The sequence below is a fragment of the Dermacentor albipictus genome, chromosome 4, assembly GCF_038994185.2.
Source record: "Dermacentor albipictus isolate Rhodes 1998 colony chromosome 4, USDA_Dalb.pri_finalv2, whole genome shotgun sequence".
Lineage (NCBI taxonomy): Eukaryota > Metazoa > Arthropoda > Arachnida > Ixodida > Ixodidae > Dermacentor > Dermacentor albipictus.
The window spans coordinates 31,717,822-31,737,357 of NC_091824.1; the positions used below are offsets into that span (position 1 = coordinate 31,717,822).

The 19,536-nt window shown below is 47.1% G+C and overlaps 1 protein-coding gene across 1 annotated transcript in view; it reads left to right on the forward strand.

The window, feature by feature from the left end:
* The window catches only part of LOC135900144 (phospholipid-transporting ATPase ABCA3-like), a 168,209-nt gene that overhangs the window by 36,181 nt on the left and 112,492 nt on the right, over positions 1–19,536 (forward strand). The window contains exon 4 of the mRNA XM_065429583.2: positions 16,010–16,364. Coding sequence (XP_065285655.1) covers positions 16,010–16,364 — 355 coding nt within the window. The remainder of the gene's footprint in view (positions 1–16,009; positions 16,365–19,536) is intronic.

Below are 19,536 nucleotides of genomic sequence, written 5' to 3' on the forward strand. Positions count from 1 at the left end.
AAAACATTTTTATCGATGATTGCGATACTCCGTTATGCGAAATTTTAGCGCAGCTCTTTAGGTGATTAGATTTCGCGATGCAAGCATGAATCCCAGCAGTCGTCGCACGCAGACCGCACCGCTTATTCAACGCTTCGTTTCCACTTATGGTATCGGCGGACGCACTCGCCGCACACGTTAACGATGAAAGCATCGGCGAGAGGACGACAGTGCGCCACCTCTTATCCGCGGCCAGCTCGAGGCGACAAGACGCGAGACGGAACGGCTTCGTTGAAATCACCTGAAACACCAGAAATATCAACAGCATTGGTGCTATTTTCGGCACAAAAGAACGCGTAGTGGAGCGGCACCACAGAACGCAATTTGGGGTGAGTTGAATGGTTTTTCGAAGCTCTACGGCTGCTGCTCCTAAAACTACGTGTGAAAGGAGTCGCTAACCCTAACCGCCGAAGCCTCGCCGGCGGCTGGGCAGGTCGACTCCTGAAGCGTCATAGATGAAGAGGCAACCATGGAACCGCAAGATCAAAACGGTGAGGAAGAAGTCATTACAATTCCAACCGTGATACGCCACGCCAAGTCCATGATCATCATTCTGCGGCTGAGGAATAAACTCAACTTAACAAAAGCCATGCCCTACCATGTGAGCACTGCCGTCATGGCAGTACCTGGATATACTACAGCCGAATCTCGGGACTTCACTATCCAAGTTAGACAGCTGCAGAACCTTTTGGTTACGGAAAGCCGGCGGGAATAGGTGACGCAGAAGGTCTCCGCACTCAAGACATTCCACTTCGGAGGGGAACAAAACGAAATAACAGCATACGTGGCGCATTAGCCGGGCAACGCAAGGGGTGTAGTTAAACGGCTCCCACTTGACGTCCCGGGCGACAAACTTCTAGCAGCGAGTAGACTGGGCCGATCAACAGCTATACTCATCACTGTCAAGGGACCAGAGCTAACCAAGAGAACCCTGCTTGGGAGACCAGTCACCAAAATACAACCATTACTTCCCAAGGCGGTTAGTGTACAACATGCTTCACCATTGGTCATCGAGCCGACGTCTGCCCCAGTGCGCGGAATTTCGTGCGATGTGAACAATGCGGGCTTCAATTCCCACCGGACCGATGACCGGACAGAACACTGCAAGAGTGCGAAAGGAAGTGTGCGAACTGCGGTGGGCCTCATGGGGCCAGAGATCCCGATTGTCCAAAGAAGCAACAAGCAGACTACAAGGCCAGATTGGCGGCCCAAAAACGCAAGCAACACACGTCGAGGAAAGAAAACAGTAGTGATCGACGCCCGATAGCATACCACAACAGGCCACCACCGAAAAGCGACACCAACTACCCAACGCTGAAAACACAGAACTGATTCGACTGCCTAAGAAAACCAACACCTGAGAACGTGATGAGACGCTCCGAAAACTACGGCAGCCTACCTGACCTCAATAGGTGACAACCACACAAGGGCACTACACCACCAACGAACAACGCCAGGAACGAGGCAAACAAGAAACTTCAACAAGGTGGTGCAGAAGGCAAAGGAGCATGGACGCCACGGGCAGAGGTAAGTCTGCCAGCTCCCACTCCTCAGGGTCGCACTGACGACTAAAACAAAACTAACCCTCCTCATAACCCCACTCAGTCGAATGCACGAGAAGAATCATGGTCAGGAAAGTTGCATACAGGAACACACTAAAACCGAACCTACGAAACAACAAAGGACAGCACGCTTGCCTATATTCTCAAAGGAATAGCAGAAATTCGAAAAGAACAAGTAGATTTAAGAAGAAAGATGCAGAACGCGACAGAATGGTAGCGGAAATGCAAAAACAACTCGTTGCTATTACACAACAACTTGCCGCGCTAATGCAAAGCGTGAAAACTTTGCAAGGAATCTTTAGAAAACCACTTCCAGCAAGGGAAGAAGCGCACCCCTATAAACAAGGCCACTCTAGCAGTAGGGCAGGACAAGGCCACTCTAGCAGGAGGGGCTTATCGCAAAGCATAGACGAGCTTGCTCAAAGAGCATGGCAAGAAGGACTTGCTATGGGTAGGTGATTTCAACAACCACCATGAGGCGTGGGGCTAGTGCACCAAACGTCATAGTACACCAAATGGAAGGCAGCTCCAAGAAAACGCAAGTGATGCCCACCTATCGCTTCTTAATCACATAGAAACTCCCACTCGTATTGCAAATTCAGTGGAAAACACACAAACCCAGACCTGACCTGGGGCCGGACCACTAAGGAAGTGGAGTGGTAAAACAACGGGAAAACGTTGGGTTGTGATCACAGCATCATAGTAATAATTGCTCCCACAACACAGAAGCAACGCACGACTAAAAGAAATCGCACTACAGCCACAACTATCACAGACTGGGATGCTTTCAGGAGTCTTCTCCAATGAGTGCGTACTGATAACCTGGAAGAATGGGCGAAAGCACTACGCACCGTGAACAAGGTGCACGGTGCGTAGTGCTTTCGCCCATTCTAGTAGTGGTGCGTAGGACCACCACGTGCACAAGAGCACGTGGTGGTACGTGATTACAGAGAAGTGCGTGTCATACAAGTACGGGTGGAATTTAGAAACCGCCGAGACGAGAGCCAGGCCTTCACGATTTGTAATCGAGTAGTTGCGCCCTGCTGCTGTGAGGAGGCGGGTATCGTAGGTGATAACGCGAGCTTGACCTTGTTGGCGCTGGGCTAAGACAGCTCCGGTACCGTGACCACTGGCATCGGTAGGCACCTCTGTAGGAGAGGACGGCTCAAAGCGGGCCAGTACAGGTGATGTGGTGAGAATGTTGGTGAGCTGAGCAGACGCGGCAGCTTGAGCGGGGCCTTACGTAAACGGCACATCCTTCTTCAGAAGATCAGTAAGCGGTCGGGATATCGCCGCGAACTATATAATGAAGGTCGGAAGTATGAGCAGAGTCCTGCAAAACTTCGGAGGTCTTTGACAGACTGAGGTACGGTAAAAGACGTGACAGCACGAATTTTCTCCGGGTCTGGTTGAATACCTAAAGCGTCGACGAGGTGGCCCAGCACTGTAATCTGCCGACGACCGTAGTGACGCTTCGATGAATTTAGTTGCAGCCCAACGTCGTGGAAGATTTGAAGAACAGCTGACATGCGTGAAGGTGTGTATTAAACGTAGGTGAAAATACGAGAACGTCGTCTAGGTAACAGAGGCATGCTGACCATTTGAAGCCTTGAAGCAAAGAGTCCATCATACGTTCGAGCGTTGCTGGGGCGTTGCATAGACTGAATGGCATACCGTTGAATTGATATAGATCATCAGTGGTGACCAACGCAGTCTTCTCTTGGTCCTTTTCATCCACAGAAATTTGCCAATAACCCGACCGAAGGTTTATTTATGAAAAGTATTTGGCACCGTGGAGACAATCGAGGGCGTCGTCAATGTGAGGCAAGGGGTAGACGTCTTTCTTGGTAATGTAGTTTAGATAACGTAATCTGTGCAGAACCGCCATGTGCCATCTTTATTTTCAACAAGTACCACGGGCGACGCCCTAGGGCACGACGAAGGTTCAACAATACCTTTGGAAAACGTCTTGTTCACTCTATTTTGAATAACCTTACGCTCCGAAGCAGAAACTTGGTATGGCCGGCGATGAAGCGGACTGGCATCACCAGTATTTAGGTGATGCTTAGCAATTGAAGTCTGGCGCGATTGGCGATTGTTGAGGTCTAAGATGTTGTCGTAGGAAACCAAAAGGCGACACCGAGCTGCTGCTTGTTGAGGCAATAGGTCCGCAGCAATCGTGGGACGAAATGTTGCGTCAGGGCAAATAGCATCCTGTGGACATGTTGAAGAATCTGAGCAGACGTCCACTGAAAACGTCATGACGTGGTCATCTGGTATGGCATGCAGCACTGCAACCGATATGCCTTAGAGTAGAATTTTTTTTTGTCAGGCCTAAATTCACGACGGGGAGGCATGTCTGGTTATCGGCAACGGTGACGAGGGAGTGGGGCACAGTGATATTGCGCATCAAAAGGACATCAGAAACAGGTGTGGCGACGTAATCACCACTGGGCACAGGTAAAGATGATAGCTAATCGACAAAAGTCAAAGCTTTAGGGGGCACGCGGACGAAGGCGATCGTACAAAAGTTGTTCGGCAGTTCGGCACGAATATGCACGAATAATATATATAATATTTGGGGTTTTACGTGCCAAAACCACTTTCTGATTATGAGGCACGCCGTAGTGGAGGACTCCGAAAATTTTGACCACTTGGGGTTCTTTAACGTGCACCTAAATCTAAGCACACGGGTGTTTTCGCATTTCGCCCCCATCGAAATGCGGCCGCCGTGGCCGGGATTCGATCCCGTGACCTCGTGCTCAGCAGCCCAACACCATAGCCACTGAGCAACCACGGCGGGTGAATATGCATGAATAGAGGAAGTTCGAGGCATAGGTTACCGACAGAGCAGTCGATCAAAGCTGAATGCGTCGTAAGAAAGTCGAGTCCGAGGATTAGGTCAGGGGACAATTAATCAGCATTGTAAAAAGAGCAGGAACGTGTCAGTCGGCGATACTTATACGGGAGGCACACATTCCAGTGACGTCAACAGTGCTGCCATCGGCCACGTGTACGGCTGATGTAGTAGTAGGCGTGAGATCCTTCTTCAGTCGACGACGGAGGTTACAACTCATTATAGATGCCTGGGCTCCGGTATCTATTAACGCCGTCAAAGGGACACCATGCATACACGTGAACGTCAAGTAAGTTCTGGTTCGTTGGGAGAAGCAATGGAGGATTTCGACAAGTCAAACGTGATGCAGCACTACCCCCAGGAGCTGCATGGTCTAGTTTTCCATCCTGGTGGGTCCATAATTAGTCCGCGACGAATAGCGGCGTGGCTGGCGCGACAGGCACCGAAGGCGCTGAGGTGACGGCAAGCGAGCAGGACGACTGACATCGACGGATACGCCTGAGGTAGGAGGCATACGGCGAGGCGACTAACAGCGCGGGTCCGCATATGCGCCAGAAGACGAGGAAAAGGAGCTCGAATACGGCGACGTCCAGAAGGTGCGGCAGTGGCGAGTGACGTGGCCAACGTGGAGGCAGCGGAATCAAATGGGCTTGTCGTCCGGAGTTCTCCACTCGGTAGGGTTACTGTACCTGGGAGGGAATACAGATCGCTGTGACACATAGCTGTCGGCACCAGTCGGGCGTCAGGTTTGGAGGCGGAGCAGGCAGCAGGAAAACCGAGGTTGGCATGTTCTTGCCGCACAACTGCCTGAATGACAGTGATCGCTGGGGCTGGTTGGTCATTGGTAGGGTCAAGTGCGCGTGGATGGAACGGTGCAGGATTTGTATCCTCGAGCTCGCGGCGAACAATACGTGTGACGTGCTCACTTAAGGGCGGTGAAGCGGGAAGGTCGACGCAAGACGACGTCGCAGCTGTGTTAGGGAGCCGGGAGAACTGTGGAATGACGCGGCGGCTTTTGGCGAGCTCAAAGCGGCGGAATTCCTTAACAATAACATCGATGGCGGACAGATTGTTGAAGACCAACAAATTGAACGCGTCGTCTGCGATCCCTTTAGGTACGTGGCCACCTTTGTCAACCTCGGCCATTCTCTCGTCCACTTTCCAGCAAAGAGCGAGCACGTCTCGCATGTACGAGAGATACGATTCAGTAGAAGACTGAACTGGGATAGCAAGCTCTTTTCTCGCAGCCAGCTGCCCACCAGTGGGATTTCCATAGAGGTTGCTTAGCTTCTCTTTGAGAGCATCCCAGCTAGAGTTCTCGTCCTTGTGTGTCCGGAACCAGACACGAGGACTTTAGCCCAAGTAGAATAGGGCAATCGATAGCATAATGGTAGAGCCCCAGCTGGTTGTTTTGGCTAACACGCTCATACAGGTTGAGCGAGTCGTCAACGTCGACATTATTTTGACCGGAGAAAATACCAGGATCGCGGGGGTTGGTAACCGTAACGCACGTTGTTGGCGGGGTCGCAGGAGTAGAAGCAGATGAGCTGTTGTCATCGGGAGCCATGGAGGAAAGCAGGATGGTGCGGCCGCTGCGGAGCTCTGTGGCCAGGAGAGGAAACATCACCGTCCACCAAAATGCTGCGCGAACGAAAGATTGAGGACTGGAGACTATTTACAAAGTATGTTTACAAATTATAATTCAACGCTGGCCAGTTCAGCGGACAGCTGCAGTGCCAGAGAGCTTTCGTCGTCTACGTCGGTGCACCCGCGTACGTAGTCCACAAAAAACACGTACTATGCATGTATCAATATGAAAGTTCAGTTTCGTAGAGTGGAGGCGTGAATCTGACGGTGACACTGAAGCCACCGCTTACGAGCATGTCCTCAAAATAATGTATTGCGTTCCAGCCAATCGACCAAAGTATTCGGTGACGTCGAGGGTGTTTGCTGCTATTCGCTGAGTAGCTGCGTTATATTTGTAGGTGCAATGTCATTTAAGGAGAACGGACTGTATGTCATATAGCGTATCATCCTGAGAGGTTATGATACAGGTTACTTGCCGTGATGTCGCGATAGTATTACAGAGGAAAACCGAGCTTTACTCGACGCGATTGGTGTAACAGTTCCCGCACACCATTGACGATATCTGAAGGCTACCTGCTTGTGTCGGTTATGTTATGTCCATCCACAGGGGCTTCGCGGAAACGAAGATAGTTGTGATGCAGTCTAGTAGGCTACAACTACTACAACCATAGCATGATTATAGCTACTGAAGCGTTACTGCGGCTACAAGCGATCGGAAAGAATAGCTCCGGCTATGGATGAGGCCACCTCCTTCCGCGCGCTTACAGTACAAAACCATGTCTGCGACGTACCAGCCGTGCTTTATGATAGGGAGAGGGTGGCTTCACTTCATACGGATGTTCGAGTTTGACAGTGCCACGTAGCTTTCTAGAACCTCGCACTTGGTACTATGCGCAACGGTGCCGTCCCTTCATGTGTCCCACTAGCTGCGTCTACTGTTGACCTCTGGGCATATCCGCTTGCCTCATCCCTTTATGAAGTTTATTAGGCTATTAGTGCGTCGTAAATTCAGCTGTTCTTCCAGTTGCTATCTTCGAGAGTGTCTCCTTTTCTTCACAGCCGCCGACCCACGCATGTACTAATCCCCAAATCCGAGGTCAACGGCGTTCTAAAAGTGTATATTTTTTCCTTTCTGCAGGCTTTCTTGCTCGTACACTTGCTTGTACCCTACCTTTTAGTAAACATAAATTTCTTTGCTGGTAGGCGCTTGTGATGTCACCTGTCTCTAGACCATTGCAGTGTCATGAGTGCTAGAATATGCATCACGGAGACGCCACCGCAGGCGGGCGGAGACGCAAACAAACCAGCACGCAAGGGACGCTGGTTAGCTGCATATCCGGCATCATTATACGCACGAGTGCCTCCTTAATCTGGCGGCAGGACTTGTGTTCCATTTGCGGATTTGGAGGCGTCGCTATGCACCGTATTGGCATGCTCGCTCAAGGAGTCGGTCGCCCACCCCGACTCTGCCATTGGAATTCAGCATGATGCATCAAGTAGTTCGAAACGATGAGGAAAACGACAACAGGGTGCAAGCAGGAGCCAATGTTTCGACAAGGGTACATGCCTCTTTCAAAGCGCCTTGAACAAGGCAAGTCCACTTCTCAAAACGTTGGCTCCTGCTTTCACCTTGCTCTCACTTTGCTCATCATCTTGAATTTCCATCTCCCACATTCCCCTTGTTTTCCCTGGATTCCAAATAATTTAGTGGAATTTGAACTTGTCCTAACCTTATCAACGCATCAAGGAGATATTATCATGTGTAATTATCTATAGCTCGTAAGTTCGCATTTCAAACCACCTCATGCATCTGTCTTGTATCAAAACTGTGGCAAATAATGCATTCATCTCACAATATGAGAAAGAAAGATATGGAGAGATCTACTTGTTTATCGGGTGACCACGTTTCTCCGCCTAACAAATATTATCGCACAGCGCAGGACACGCATGCATGTATCGGAAGTTTCTGGAATGTTATCGATCGTTCCATCCACTGTCTGCGACTGAAACTTGCGTAATCTGATTGCGTGTGTGAGCGACAAGAATAATGTAGAATTATGTGGAAGACACGCGGGTCCCAGTGGACTCTGGAACATTCGAAAACTGATGTATAAGAACCGACGCGCTTCACCCGCTGATAAGAGTTCCAACAATAGCCGACTTTGTTCGCTGCTATTGTTGTGCTCTAAGTGTAACTTGCTTTTCAGGGCACAAGTTGTTTTTTAATTATGGGGTTTTACATGCCAAAACCACTTTCTGATTATGAGGCACGCCGTAGTGAAGGACTCCGGAAATTTCGACCACCTGGGGATCTTTAATGTGCACCTAAATACACCTAAAGTACACTTATGTTTTCGCATTTCGGCCCCATGGAAATGCGGCCGCCATGGCCGGGATTCGATCCCGCCACCTCGTGCTCAGCAGCCCAACACCATAGCCACTGAGCAACCACGGCGGGTAGGGCACAAGTTAGCCCAATAAAAGTTACTTTCGATATTCACAGTATTGCTACTGTGTTGTTTATGCATCACTACCACATGACAATATTAGTCTTTTCGTGCTCAAAATTTTTTGCGATATTTGCATGAATGAATTACAATTCAAAGCTACACGCATTATTGTGAATATGTTAGTTCTGCACGGGCTTATTCAACTAACAGTCGAAAACTGTACAGATTCTCCAGCCGCTTATCTTTCTTTCAGCAGTTGTAGGAATCATTTGGCATTCTCGCATTTGTTTCTTATTGTGATAGATAAATTATGTGTAACATATGAACCTCTCATGAAACGGAACGTGCCGTTGCTTGCACCAGCCGTAGTTGCGAGTTTCTAACTGTTCATCATGCTGAAACTTGGTGAAACATCATAATGGCACTGATTCGCATTGGCGTGAAGCCGTTAGAGGTATATCACATTAACTAGATGCTTAGGTGATTAGACCAAATTATGTATAAGCTACCGAATAAACCGCAAAAAAAAATGCCGACTGAATATTTTCCTCCCACATTATTGCATCTGCTTGCCTGCTATTTGCAGCGTACACCTCCATCACCTTTCACACTGAGGACATCAAGGTAAAGAGAAGTGCGCCAACCATGATATCTAATGTAAAGTAATTTGCATAACTGTTTAATTCCAGAATATGGGTATTTCAGTAAATGGGTAACATGTATATTTGTGTGCGATGAAAGAAAGAAGTTCAATTGTGGTGCACTTGTTTTCTTTCTCGCAGTACATGATTCAGGACTATCCTGATTGCTTCGAGTTCCTTGGTTTCGGGAAACATACAACAGCGTAGCTTTGTTAGATCAACAACACAGCTAGCTAGCTGTTAACATAAACGTATTAATACGAATCAGAAGCAGCAGATATACATAAATTCATTTTTTATGTTGACAAATGTAAAATAATTATTATATTAACCAAGCTAAACATAGATAGGGCAGCGGATTTCATCGAAGTGCTTCCCGCAAGTAATAATGATATGTCTATTAGGCATAAGCACAAATTTCATGAAACCTAATGTAGGTTCGCGGAAATTTCAAGTATGTTAGACTTTTCATCTGCTTCCATCTTCACGCGTTCTTTTATTTGTGCAGTTTTTATATGTTTTTCTTTGTAGGCATAGCCATATAAAGCATCAAGACAAAGCTTCAGAGGCAAACAAAATCATATTTTTACAAGAATTTTTAGCATCCAGCCATGAGCATTTATGTAACTATCATAATATTATCTACCCAAACAGTTGACTCATTGTGAAAGGCCACAAATCTAGAGAATGTCGATATAACGGCGTTTAGAATTTTTGTATAGGTAGTATACTTAATGTAGGGTCGTAAATCTATAAACTGGTTTGATGGAAGTGTCTGTAGTGAGTGTATAAGCGAGGTACCAAAATATTCTGGGGCCTAGGTCCATGGACAGTCTATAGACTGGTTTAGAGGAATAATATATAACCACGCCATACAGATTATTCTATAGATATTGACATGTTGTAGTGACCGTGAAGAACGCAGTAGTGACAACATTTGAGGCAATCTGGCGAAAAACTGGTATTTTACTTGTTTCCCTCTCAACATAGGCATCGAATTTGCGACGATTATTCTGGATATCATAATGTTGTTGGCATCGAACTATCAATTTTTTTATTTTTATTTGGAAGAATGCATGAAATAATAAACAAAATGAGAGAGAGGGGGGGGGGGGAGAGGGGGGGGAGAGGGAGGTAGATCGATCGATCGATCGATCGATAGATAGATAGAAAGATAGATAGATAGATAGATAGATAGATAGATAGATAGATAGATAGATAGATAGATAGATAGATAGATAGATAGATGGATAGATAGATAGATAGATAGATAGATAGATAGATAGATAGATAGATAGATAGATAGATAGATAGATAGATAGATAGATAGATAGATAGATAGATAGATAGATAGATAGATAGATAGATAGATAGATAGATAGATAGATAGATAGATAGATAGAGAGCGATGTTCCATTTCGTTTTGAGGCTTGTCACGAAATTATGCGTTCTGCCAAAGACGTACGGAACACAGCACAGACGAGACCCTTCTGTGTCTTCAATTTCAGAATACTTATTTTGGTGCGAACAAGCGAAAATTCTAGGCAATTGCACATGGTCCGAAACACAGAAGGCGACAGAAGGCAAGCTTTCTCATTAGTTATCGCAACTCGCTCTTTGTTTCCGAGCCGGCGATTCATTTTTCTCGTGCAGGATGTGTATATAGGCGTGTAACTATGCCAAATTTCGCCCTTCCTTAGTAAATTTGATCACGTGCTCCGCGCATAAAAAGCCACAAAAGGTTTTCCTATTCCAGATCGTCCAAACACCTTCTAAAGAATACTGAAAACAGGACTTAGTTCAGAGGGACTGAAACTGATTTGTTTTGCAATCTAACATTTTGAGGGAGGATGCTTTAAGCATGCTTGCTTGAAGCTTGGGTACAATATAAAAAAGCCGGCTTATAAAGCCACTCTCGCCGCTTTGACCAGTGGCGCGAACGGAGACCCTTGTTCGATACACGTTCTGTTCGGTTGCTGCTACAACACAAAGTGCCAGTATAGAAAATTCGTGAGAACGGGGCGACGAGAGCAGCCAATTGGCAAGCGGTGAACTTCCCAGAAGTTTACTTTCTTTCTTTGTCGTCTGCTTGAAGACAGTATACTACAAAACTAAATGTGTCTCGTCTACCAATGAATGAACTATTTATCTAAAGAACGTATTTTGTCCTCTCAAGCTTTAACACGTTTGCAAATAGTAGTACGTGTGACTACTACAATTCATAACTTAGTTTCTCTGCGTTGGCCCTAGGTGTTGTCGCGCACAGCGAGAAAAAAGGAAAGAAGAAGATAAAAACGACGGGAACAGTGCCGCACTTTTCAAGAAGCAGCGACAAAAATCCACTGGCTCGCTGGCACCCGATGATGGGGTCGATTTCGCTGTACAACCAACGCACTATTTGTTTTGAGAAACGAAAGCGCATGCTGTAATTCGCTTTCTGCGATTTCTTCAAACGCGTTTCGCACCTCCACCCGCTCTCCTTCTTCCTCGAGCAACGCAAGCGCAACAACCGAAGTTCCCTAGGCGAGCGCAGTTTTTTCGAATTAAACTATGGATTGGATCCAAACGTGCCATTCCGCAGCCACCGGTTGGATCCAATCCAATCCACCAGACGCGCCACGCGAATCCGGTCTCGTAACGAGCGTATGATCGCTCTATGGTGGCTGGAGGGGGGTAGTGTGTTGGGCGCCTTATCCGCGCCATGGAGAAGGAGCGCGCGGAACGCGGTGAAAATTTAGCCACCACTAGGGGCACTGCTGTGTTCAAAGGTGCCACGCTTGCGACGGCCGGGCACTGACTAGGCTTCACCGGCTGCGTTGGAGCTTCGCTGTCGCCTCTGCCGTCGTCTGTGAAATTTGTCTGCCGTGTTGGGTCGTCGCGTTGCCACACGAGGAATAGACTCTTCAGATTCAGACTCTCGGATGTAATGAACCATGCCGTCAAGCCACTTAAGTGCGTGCTTTGTACCTGGATGCAAATGCGGGTACCGATCTTGCTCGCAAAATCTTTCTGTACGTGTTTAAAGCCCCAACTGATGTCTTGCAAAGGGAGCAATGGGCCCGAAATATTAAACGGGCTGACAAAGAGCTTACCAATGACAACGTGGTTTGTGAGCGGCACTTCGACGAAAGATTCGTTGTAAGGACCTACCGGCACACAATCAACGGTGAGGTAGTGGAATTGCCGCGCGATCGTCCGCGTCTGAAAGAAGACGCCGTGCCCACTGTGTTCCCTGAGGCACCTAAGTATTTCACGAAGAAAGCTCCGATAAAAAGGAAAGAGGGAAATATATGCGAGGAGCGTGGACCTGCTGCAAAACGGCAAAAGCTGAACGCAATCAACAGGCAAGACGCCCAGCAAGAAGGCGGCGCAGCGCACACGCAGCTGCTCCAGGAGCCAGATACATCAGATATCATTGCCTCAGGTACACATCACGCCGTGGAACTTGAGCGTGTGTGTCATAATGTCTGCCTACCTGATGCAACATGGAATAAGGTAACGTTTCCAAGTGAACGTTACAGTGTTTTTCGGAGTCTGGTGAGCTCGAGGTTCGAGCAGGTTGACCACATCTTGCTGCCGAATTTAGTGAAATTCAAGTCAGAAAGCAACCAAGCGGATTCGTTGTGTTGCTTTGTATTACTCAGGGGCCAATTGCGCTCACAGTGCACTGTTTCTTCGCCGGAGGAAGCGTGCTCGACAGCACACATGCACTTGTATTGTGTGGAGGTTGCGGTGTGAAATCAGAGAAGCAAGGAAGATATATATCGTTTGCTGGGTGTTACTTTTCCATCAAGTGCACTTACGTATGTGAAAGTAACAGCCCCTGCATTCATTGCAAATACTTGAGGAAACTGCTGCAGAATCAATTTTCACGAAAGCGACGGAACGGGAGACAAACAGTAAAAAATAATAATAATAATAATGAATGCAGATGTTCGGTGCAACAGAGCCCTGACTGTAGCATTGCCATTTCTGCTCTAAAAATATAAGCTCTCCAAGGAAAAGGAAAAGAGAAAATTAAATTTAAATGATTTCAACGCTGAACAAAACCTTTGAGAGCGAAAAATAAACACGCTACACGCGAACCATTGCTTCTTATAAGAGAAAATATTAAGCAGTTTACACTCCAAACAAAGCCCATAAAGAAACACTCAAGGCACAGTTTGACTGTGCGCTCACGTAAATGGGTTAATTCAAATGAAGTTGGCGAAACATGTCAAGTCTGGTCAATGCTGAGAAACATTTAATCATGATCTAAACGCCGCTTGCCAGTTGCGTCTATCAGAAAAATTGTGGTTTTCGTTTATGTTAAGTAGCACCATTTAAAATTGCAAATGTACGCTTTTCAACGAACTAACAGAATGACTAGTTCGTGTCCTGTTAACACGGACGCGGCGCGTAATTATTGGAAACAAGGTAGAGAGTAAAAGCATGAGGCCCAACGCGAAACCGCCCAGCGCCGCTGGCACCTGTCGCACAGCCAGCGCCATCTACTGGGGCCGCCATCTTTCATCGCAAATTTGTGCACCTCTCCGCTCTCGCCCGTCACGCTACCCCCCTCTAGTCACCATAATCGCTCCAAACTTTCCGACTTGCCGTCGGGTTCGGCGCCTAGCAGACGACGTGCTTGGTTGCACGATGATTGACAGGAACGTGTCATTATTTTGACGTCACCAAAAACGTGGCCGCGGCTGGCGATGTCGGCGCGGAGTAGGCCGATCGCGCGCGCCGGTAACCGAACGAACGCGCCGAGCAACGTTCTCCGATCGCACCCCACAGGTTGCGATGACGACTGCGACGAGGCGGGCCGGTGGGGTGAAACGGGTGGCGAGCGGCATCGCGTGACAGGAAGCAGAAAAGAGACATTTCGCGTGCTATAGCTTTATAACTCGAAACACTCTAAAGTTTTGGTACGCGCTGCTGGGGGCATAAGCCACCCTTTCTCGGAGTTATTCTCCTGTTGGCGCACTGATTGAGAGGCAAGATGACTGATCCGGTAATGTGCGTTCTATTCGCGGCCTACTATAATGCTGGTAATCACGTTCTTAAGTATCGGAGGCGACCGCATGAATTGCACGCTCCCCGAGGCCGGCACTCTTCATCATGCTTGCGTTGCATTGCGAATGCTCGCAGTCATCGACTGATATTTGTTCATGTACGCCTCTGCGAGCATGACATCATCCTTGGTAAGTTTACTAGTAGAAAGTATTTACAGCAACTTGATAAAACTATAAACCTCCCTTCTATTTGTCTAATACTTTCCTGTCGCTAACTGTGCCTAGGTTCCGGGCGAAATTGCAACACTGTTTCAGTGCGACGCCGTTTTTTTTTTAATCTTTATTGTACGGTACGATGTCGTTGTCTGTCGTCAGAAAGTTTAAATCGCTTTGCAATCTACCTGTTCCGTGGTAGGCATTTCACCCTTGACACAGAGCAGCAATGTTTCTAGACGACCAAAAAAAGTACTTTTTTTTTGCAGAGTCTGCAGCTGCCGACGACTCGTACATCCCGTTCATGTCGGATGAAATGCGGCATCTAAACGTAGTACCGAAAAAAACCACACTTCCAGATATCAAATTTGTGCACGATATAAGCCCGTACTAGTGCGAGGTTTAACCTGAAGTACTACTTGCACTAGTCCTACTTATTGACGCAACATATTTAGCCTTCTATACTTGACCATTGGTCGAAAACCTAGCAGTGCCACAAGGTATATGACCTCCACCACAGCCATGTAAGTGGGGGGATACATACTACTTGGGGAAAACAATTTGCGCATCGTGGTCCTTTGGAAACAAACAGCGCTATTATAATGACTGGAAAGGAAGATCGATCTGATCGCTGTTGTTCCAAAGTTATCGTTCATTCTATATTTGTCCCTCGCTTGGCTCCTTCCGTTAGCCTCGAAAGATGATAATATGCGAACTCACCGTATCGATAGTATAACTAGTAGTCCCTCGAACAACAGAAAACCCGCACTCAAGTCACTGACAAAAGATGGTAATGGCAAAGCGAGCATGGCATGCATAAAGGTGTTCAGTGAAGCTATGTGTGGAACGGGAAGGCTGCATGTTGCTTATTACTACGTTGGAACCGAATACAAGCATCACAAAATACCGCTGCTTCAAAACCAATTCAGTTTTCAACTTGTAATGCGCCGAGTGCAACTGACCATCCCGACATGACACGCCAGAAAAAAACACAGCACAATGCAATTTCCCATTGGCTGTACCAAACTCTACTAGAGCACAGGCTGTACCTTTGCAAGAACTCCAGGTCTCCGTTCGCGTTTTTGAAGTCCCAACTTAATTTACGACAACTTTCGGATCTAACTTATGACACTGCTTCCAAAGACACTGGCCAATCGTATGTAGAGCCAAGTGGCGATGTCGTTCATGTCGGCCACTTGAAAAGCCTTTTTGTGCGATGTCAGCTTGCTCTCGCACGGTAGTTTACGTTCGAGGGGCAGTGTGGCAAGGAAGCAGACGAGGAATAGCAGACTGCAGGCGATGCGGACGAAGTTTCGTTGTTTCGGCTAGCGCTTCTCTCACCATGATTGATGCGTGTCAGCTTGAGCCCTCCACGTTCTTCGAGCTTGCGTTCATAAGCAGCGTTTGTATCCGTGTCCAGCTCCCAAGTATAGTTTCGCAAGACAAGGCGTTCTTATTCGGAAATACTTGTCTAAACCCATTCGATTTCGCTCTTTCTTAATTAGCTGGCTGGTGTGTCATGTCATGGCTGTCAATGGTAGTCCGCGCGTTACAAGTTGAACGACTCACCAACTCGCCCATTTTCTCGCGATGCTCAACGTAAATTCCGTGTTCACTGTCGTATTGACCATGGATAGCACACTGCGGCCCTACTCTATTCCAGGTGCTGCTGCGTGGCCTCGGTCTCTTGATGGCCTCGTGCTGCGGACAGCTGTTCGTGGTGACCAGCGTGCCTGACCGTTTCGGCTCCTCCTACCTGCAGTACACGGATCCGACTGTGTTGCTTACGCTGCTGTACACGTACGCGCTGCACCTGATCTCGTTTGTGACGCTCGTCACCACCTTCTTCACGTCGGAGACGCTGGTCGTGCTGGCCACTTGCTTCGCGGTGCTCGTCTCCTTCCTGCCGTACCTGCTCTTCGTCGAGATGACGGTCACCATACGACTCCTGTGCTGCATGCTGCCAAACACGGCATTTCAGCTCGCCATGGACATCATCGTCACCTTCGAGCGAGACAGTGAGACGAGTCGCGCAGTTTTGTTCTCGAGCATTCACCACTCACTTCCATCGCATCAAAGAGAGAAGTACCGAGCCCCCTAACCCCGGCACATTTATGTGTTATTGATGCGAAAGCATCAAATGGCCCATTGTGCGAAAGGGCCGACGTCTATCGTCTGTAGCAGCGAGATGGCACCTAAATTCCCATTGGCTGAGACGCCACGCCACGAGTGCACTTCGGATGAGCAGAGTGGGCCAAAACGAACGCCAGCCATAGCGCGCCAGGTGTAGCGTGAGGATACAGGGCATCGCCGTGATGCCATGTCATTCTCGCTCTCACTTTCGGACGCAGGAACCGTATATCTCTCACTCATCCCAATGGGGCTTAGCTGCTGCGCACGCCTACCAGCATTGATGGACGCTTCCGGTTCCTCGGTCTCGTCGCACAGGATGTCAGTGGCATGTGTCATTGGCACTGCATGCTGCTGCTGATTCCCGGATCGGGCACCGCGTAACGTTATGACAAATTACACGCAGAGCGAAATTCGAAAGAACGCCCAGCGGCTTTCATTGGGCATTAATACTATCTCAATAATAACTGATAAGCAGTGCTTAGGTGTCGTCTGATATTCTTAAAGAATTTAACAGTTCCGGAGTGCCTGGTCTGGCATAACTGCACATTCTACATTTGGCACTTTCAATATAGCGCCCTGTTTGTACTCGGAAGCCTGTAGCGACGCAAAGGCCGGCTGAAACGACATTTCGCTTCGGCTGAATTGCTTATAAGCAACTAACGCGACGAGCATTTTTAGGTTTTCCGCAGTTTGCAAATGTCTCCAGTGGAAGATGGCGTAATTCTTGTCAGTTAGCTGGAATATTTGAAGAGGCCGCCCTTACTAACACGAGAAATCGAATTACATATTAGGATTATTAAGAAATAATAACTTTCTACTTAATTAATTTACGGTAGATATTGCAATTTATAAATTGTAGCCGGAGAGTTTGCAAGACGTATACAGCTGAAATGAATTTCCAGGGTGACACCAGTTTTCAGATATAGTTTCCCAAGGTTTGGGTTCAGTACATGGGTGTTCCAGTCACTTTCCTGCTTCAGTGCATAGAACAGTGTTTGAAAAAGTAAACGTAAGTGCAACAGCAGTGCATTTTAACGGCACGCTTGGTGGCGCATGTCTCCAATCTGTTGTCCTTCTGGAAGTTCATTCCACGAAATGCGACCTATCTAACGCACCGGCTGCATTTCTTAAACTGCCATAAGGGCCATAAAGTAATTGATGAGAAGATACTTAGTTAATTTTTTTTATTAGGCGTAACATGTGTTTCGATTTTCCCAGCAAGAATTGTCCACCTGTATGAATAATCCAGCTCAAGCAGCAGAGTTATGTTACCTGCAACAGATCATCTAGAAAAATTCCGTAAAACTTAAAAATGATCGTGCCGTATATACCACATAGGCGATGTTAACGAAGCTGCGGTACTTGTAGTTACCTTACTTTTCCAATACATGTATATAGATGGCAGCCAAGCAGACTGCGCGTGCGTCTGGTGTTCATTGAATATGACACAAATCATAATACGTCGCCTCCGAGATTTTCAGCCTGGCGTAGGCGGCCCGTATTCTCTGGAGCAACGCGCGGAGGGGCCACGCTGGTAACCAACGTTTTAGATTGTGCGTAATTTCTAGCGCACCGTACTGGTGGAGCTGTGGACTTCTTTTTTTTGCAGTGTCGGCATTGAAAACGTCTGTTTTCGCGGGTGTTCACTTATGGATCCACTCACATCTCAAATTCAATATCTTGCTTGAAGGCTACTCCTATACAGGGCGATCATCTTCAGGTTTTACGGAATCTTAAAAAGAATGACCTGTGTAGCATCAGTCTCAGTGCGGCATCTAAATTAACGGTGACTTTGGATTATGCTGGATTAGTCGTTAGTATTTACTCGCTGGCACACTTATGCACCGACATTACATTACAGAAATTAAGGCTCACCACCTTGTTTATCTAGCTGAGTACTTTAGCACTAACCGATACGACATATGCTACAAAAAGGCAAGGCTCGTGAAGACGTTTTCGGATACGCGTCACACAGTATTGCCATCTTTGCACCGTACGATGCATTTTCTATATAACCCTCTTCTGGAAACATGCACCAACTAGCCCCCCAACAAGTATTACCCGATGCATTTTCCATTATTGTTTGAGGGTTGCTATAAACAGTGCACGTGCAACCTTAGCTTCATGTCACACATGAACTACGCGTGCTATTTTTCGGCGGTATATAATAGTCACTAAGCTCCGTGAAAAACGTGATTATCGTTGTCGTTTAAATCTTCGTATACGTGGTTACGCTTTTAGCGCAGAAGCGACTAAATTTTCTTTTTGGCTATGGAAGTTGCTCTGTAAATAAAACGGACTTCGCTACAAACATAGCCAAAGAATAAACAATAAGTAGTTTGAATAATTTATTATGTATTTATTTATTATACGCCGAAGGCCTAAGGCTTTCAGAAGGGGCGCATTTACAAAATGACAAACTACAAATGGGCAGGGCGTGCAAAATATAAACTAGGTGGTGATTTTGCAATGTTGGATAAACCATTTCGGAAACAATAATTTTAAAGAACATCTATCTGGAATGTGGGAACCGAATGCCGCAGTAATTGTAACATAACCGCTAGTATCTGTGCTACTACCTGTAAGTACTAGGGCTAGTACTTTATACTAGTATTAACACTACTACTAGTACCCGCTGCTACCTGCAACCATATTAGCTACGCTTGAGGTGACTCTAATAAAATGTATGAAATGCGGCTTATAGTTCTCATTTATTCATTTTACTTCTATTTCAGGAAATACAGCCAGTCTGAATCCCAGACTTTAGGCGGGAGTTGGTGACACTTTAACTCAACATATTACAGAAAATATAAGCCAAGTAAAAGAAAATATCAACTGTAGTTAGTATATGGCACGACCTTCATCGTACTGTATGCAGCAAGTTCCTTTGTTTGTACATGCTACTTCCGGCTCCGTTGCTACCTGCGGTTAGTAAGATCTTGGTAAATATTTTGACAAGACTTTAGTACATTTAGCAACTCGCACCACCTCTTTTGCAGCAGTGCATGCACGTGATTCCTTGTGTAGTAACTTCTGCTACCTGAGCCATTAGAATAC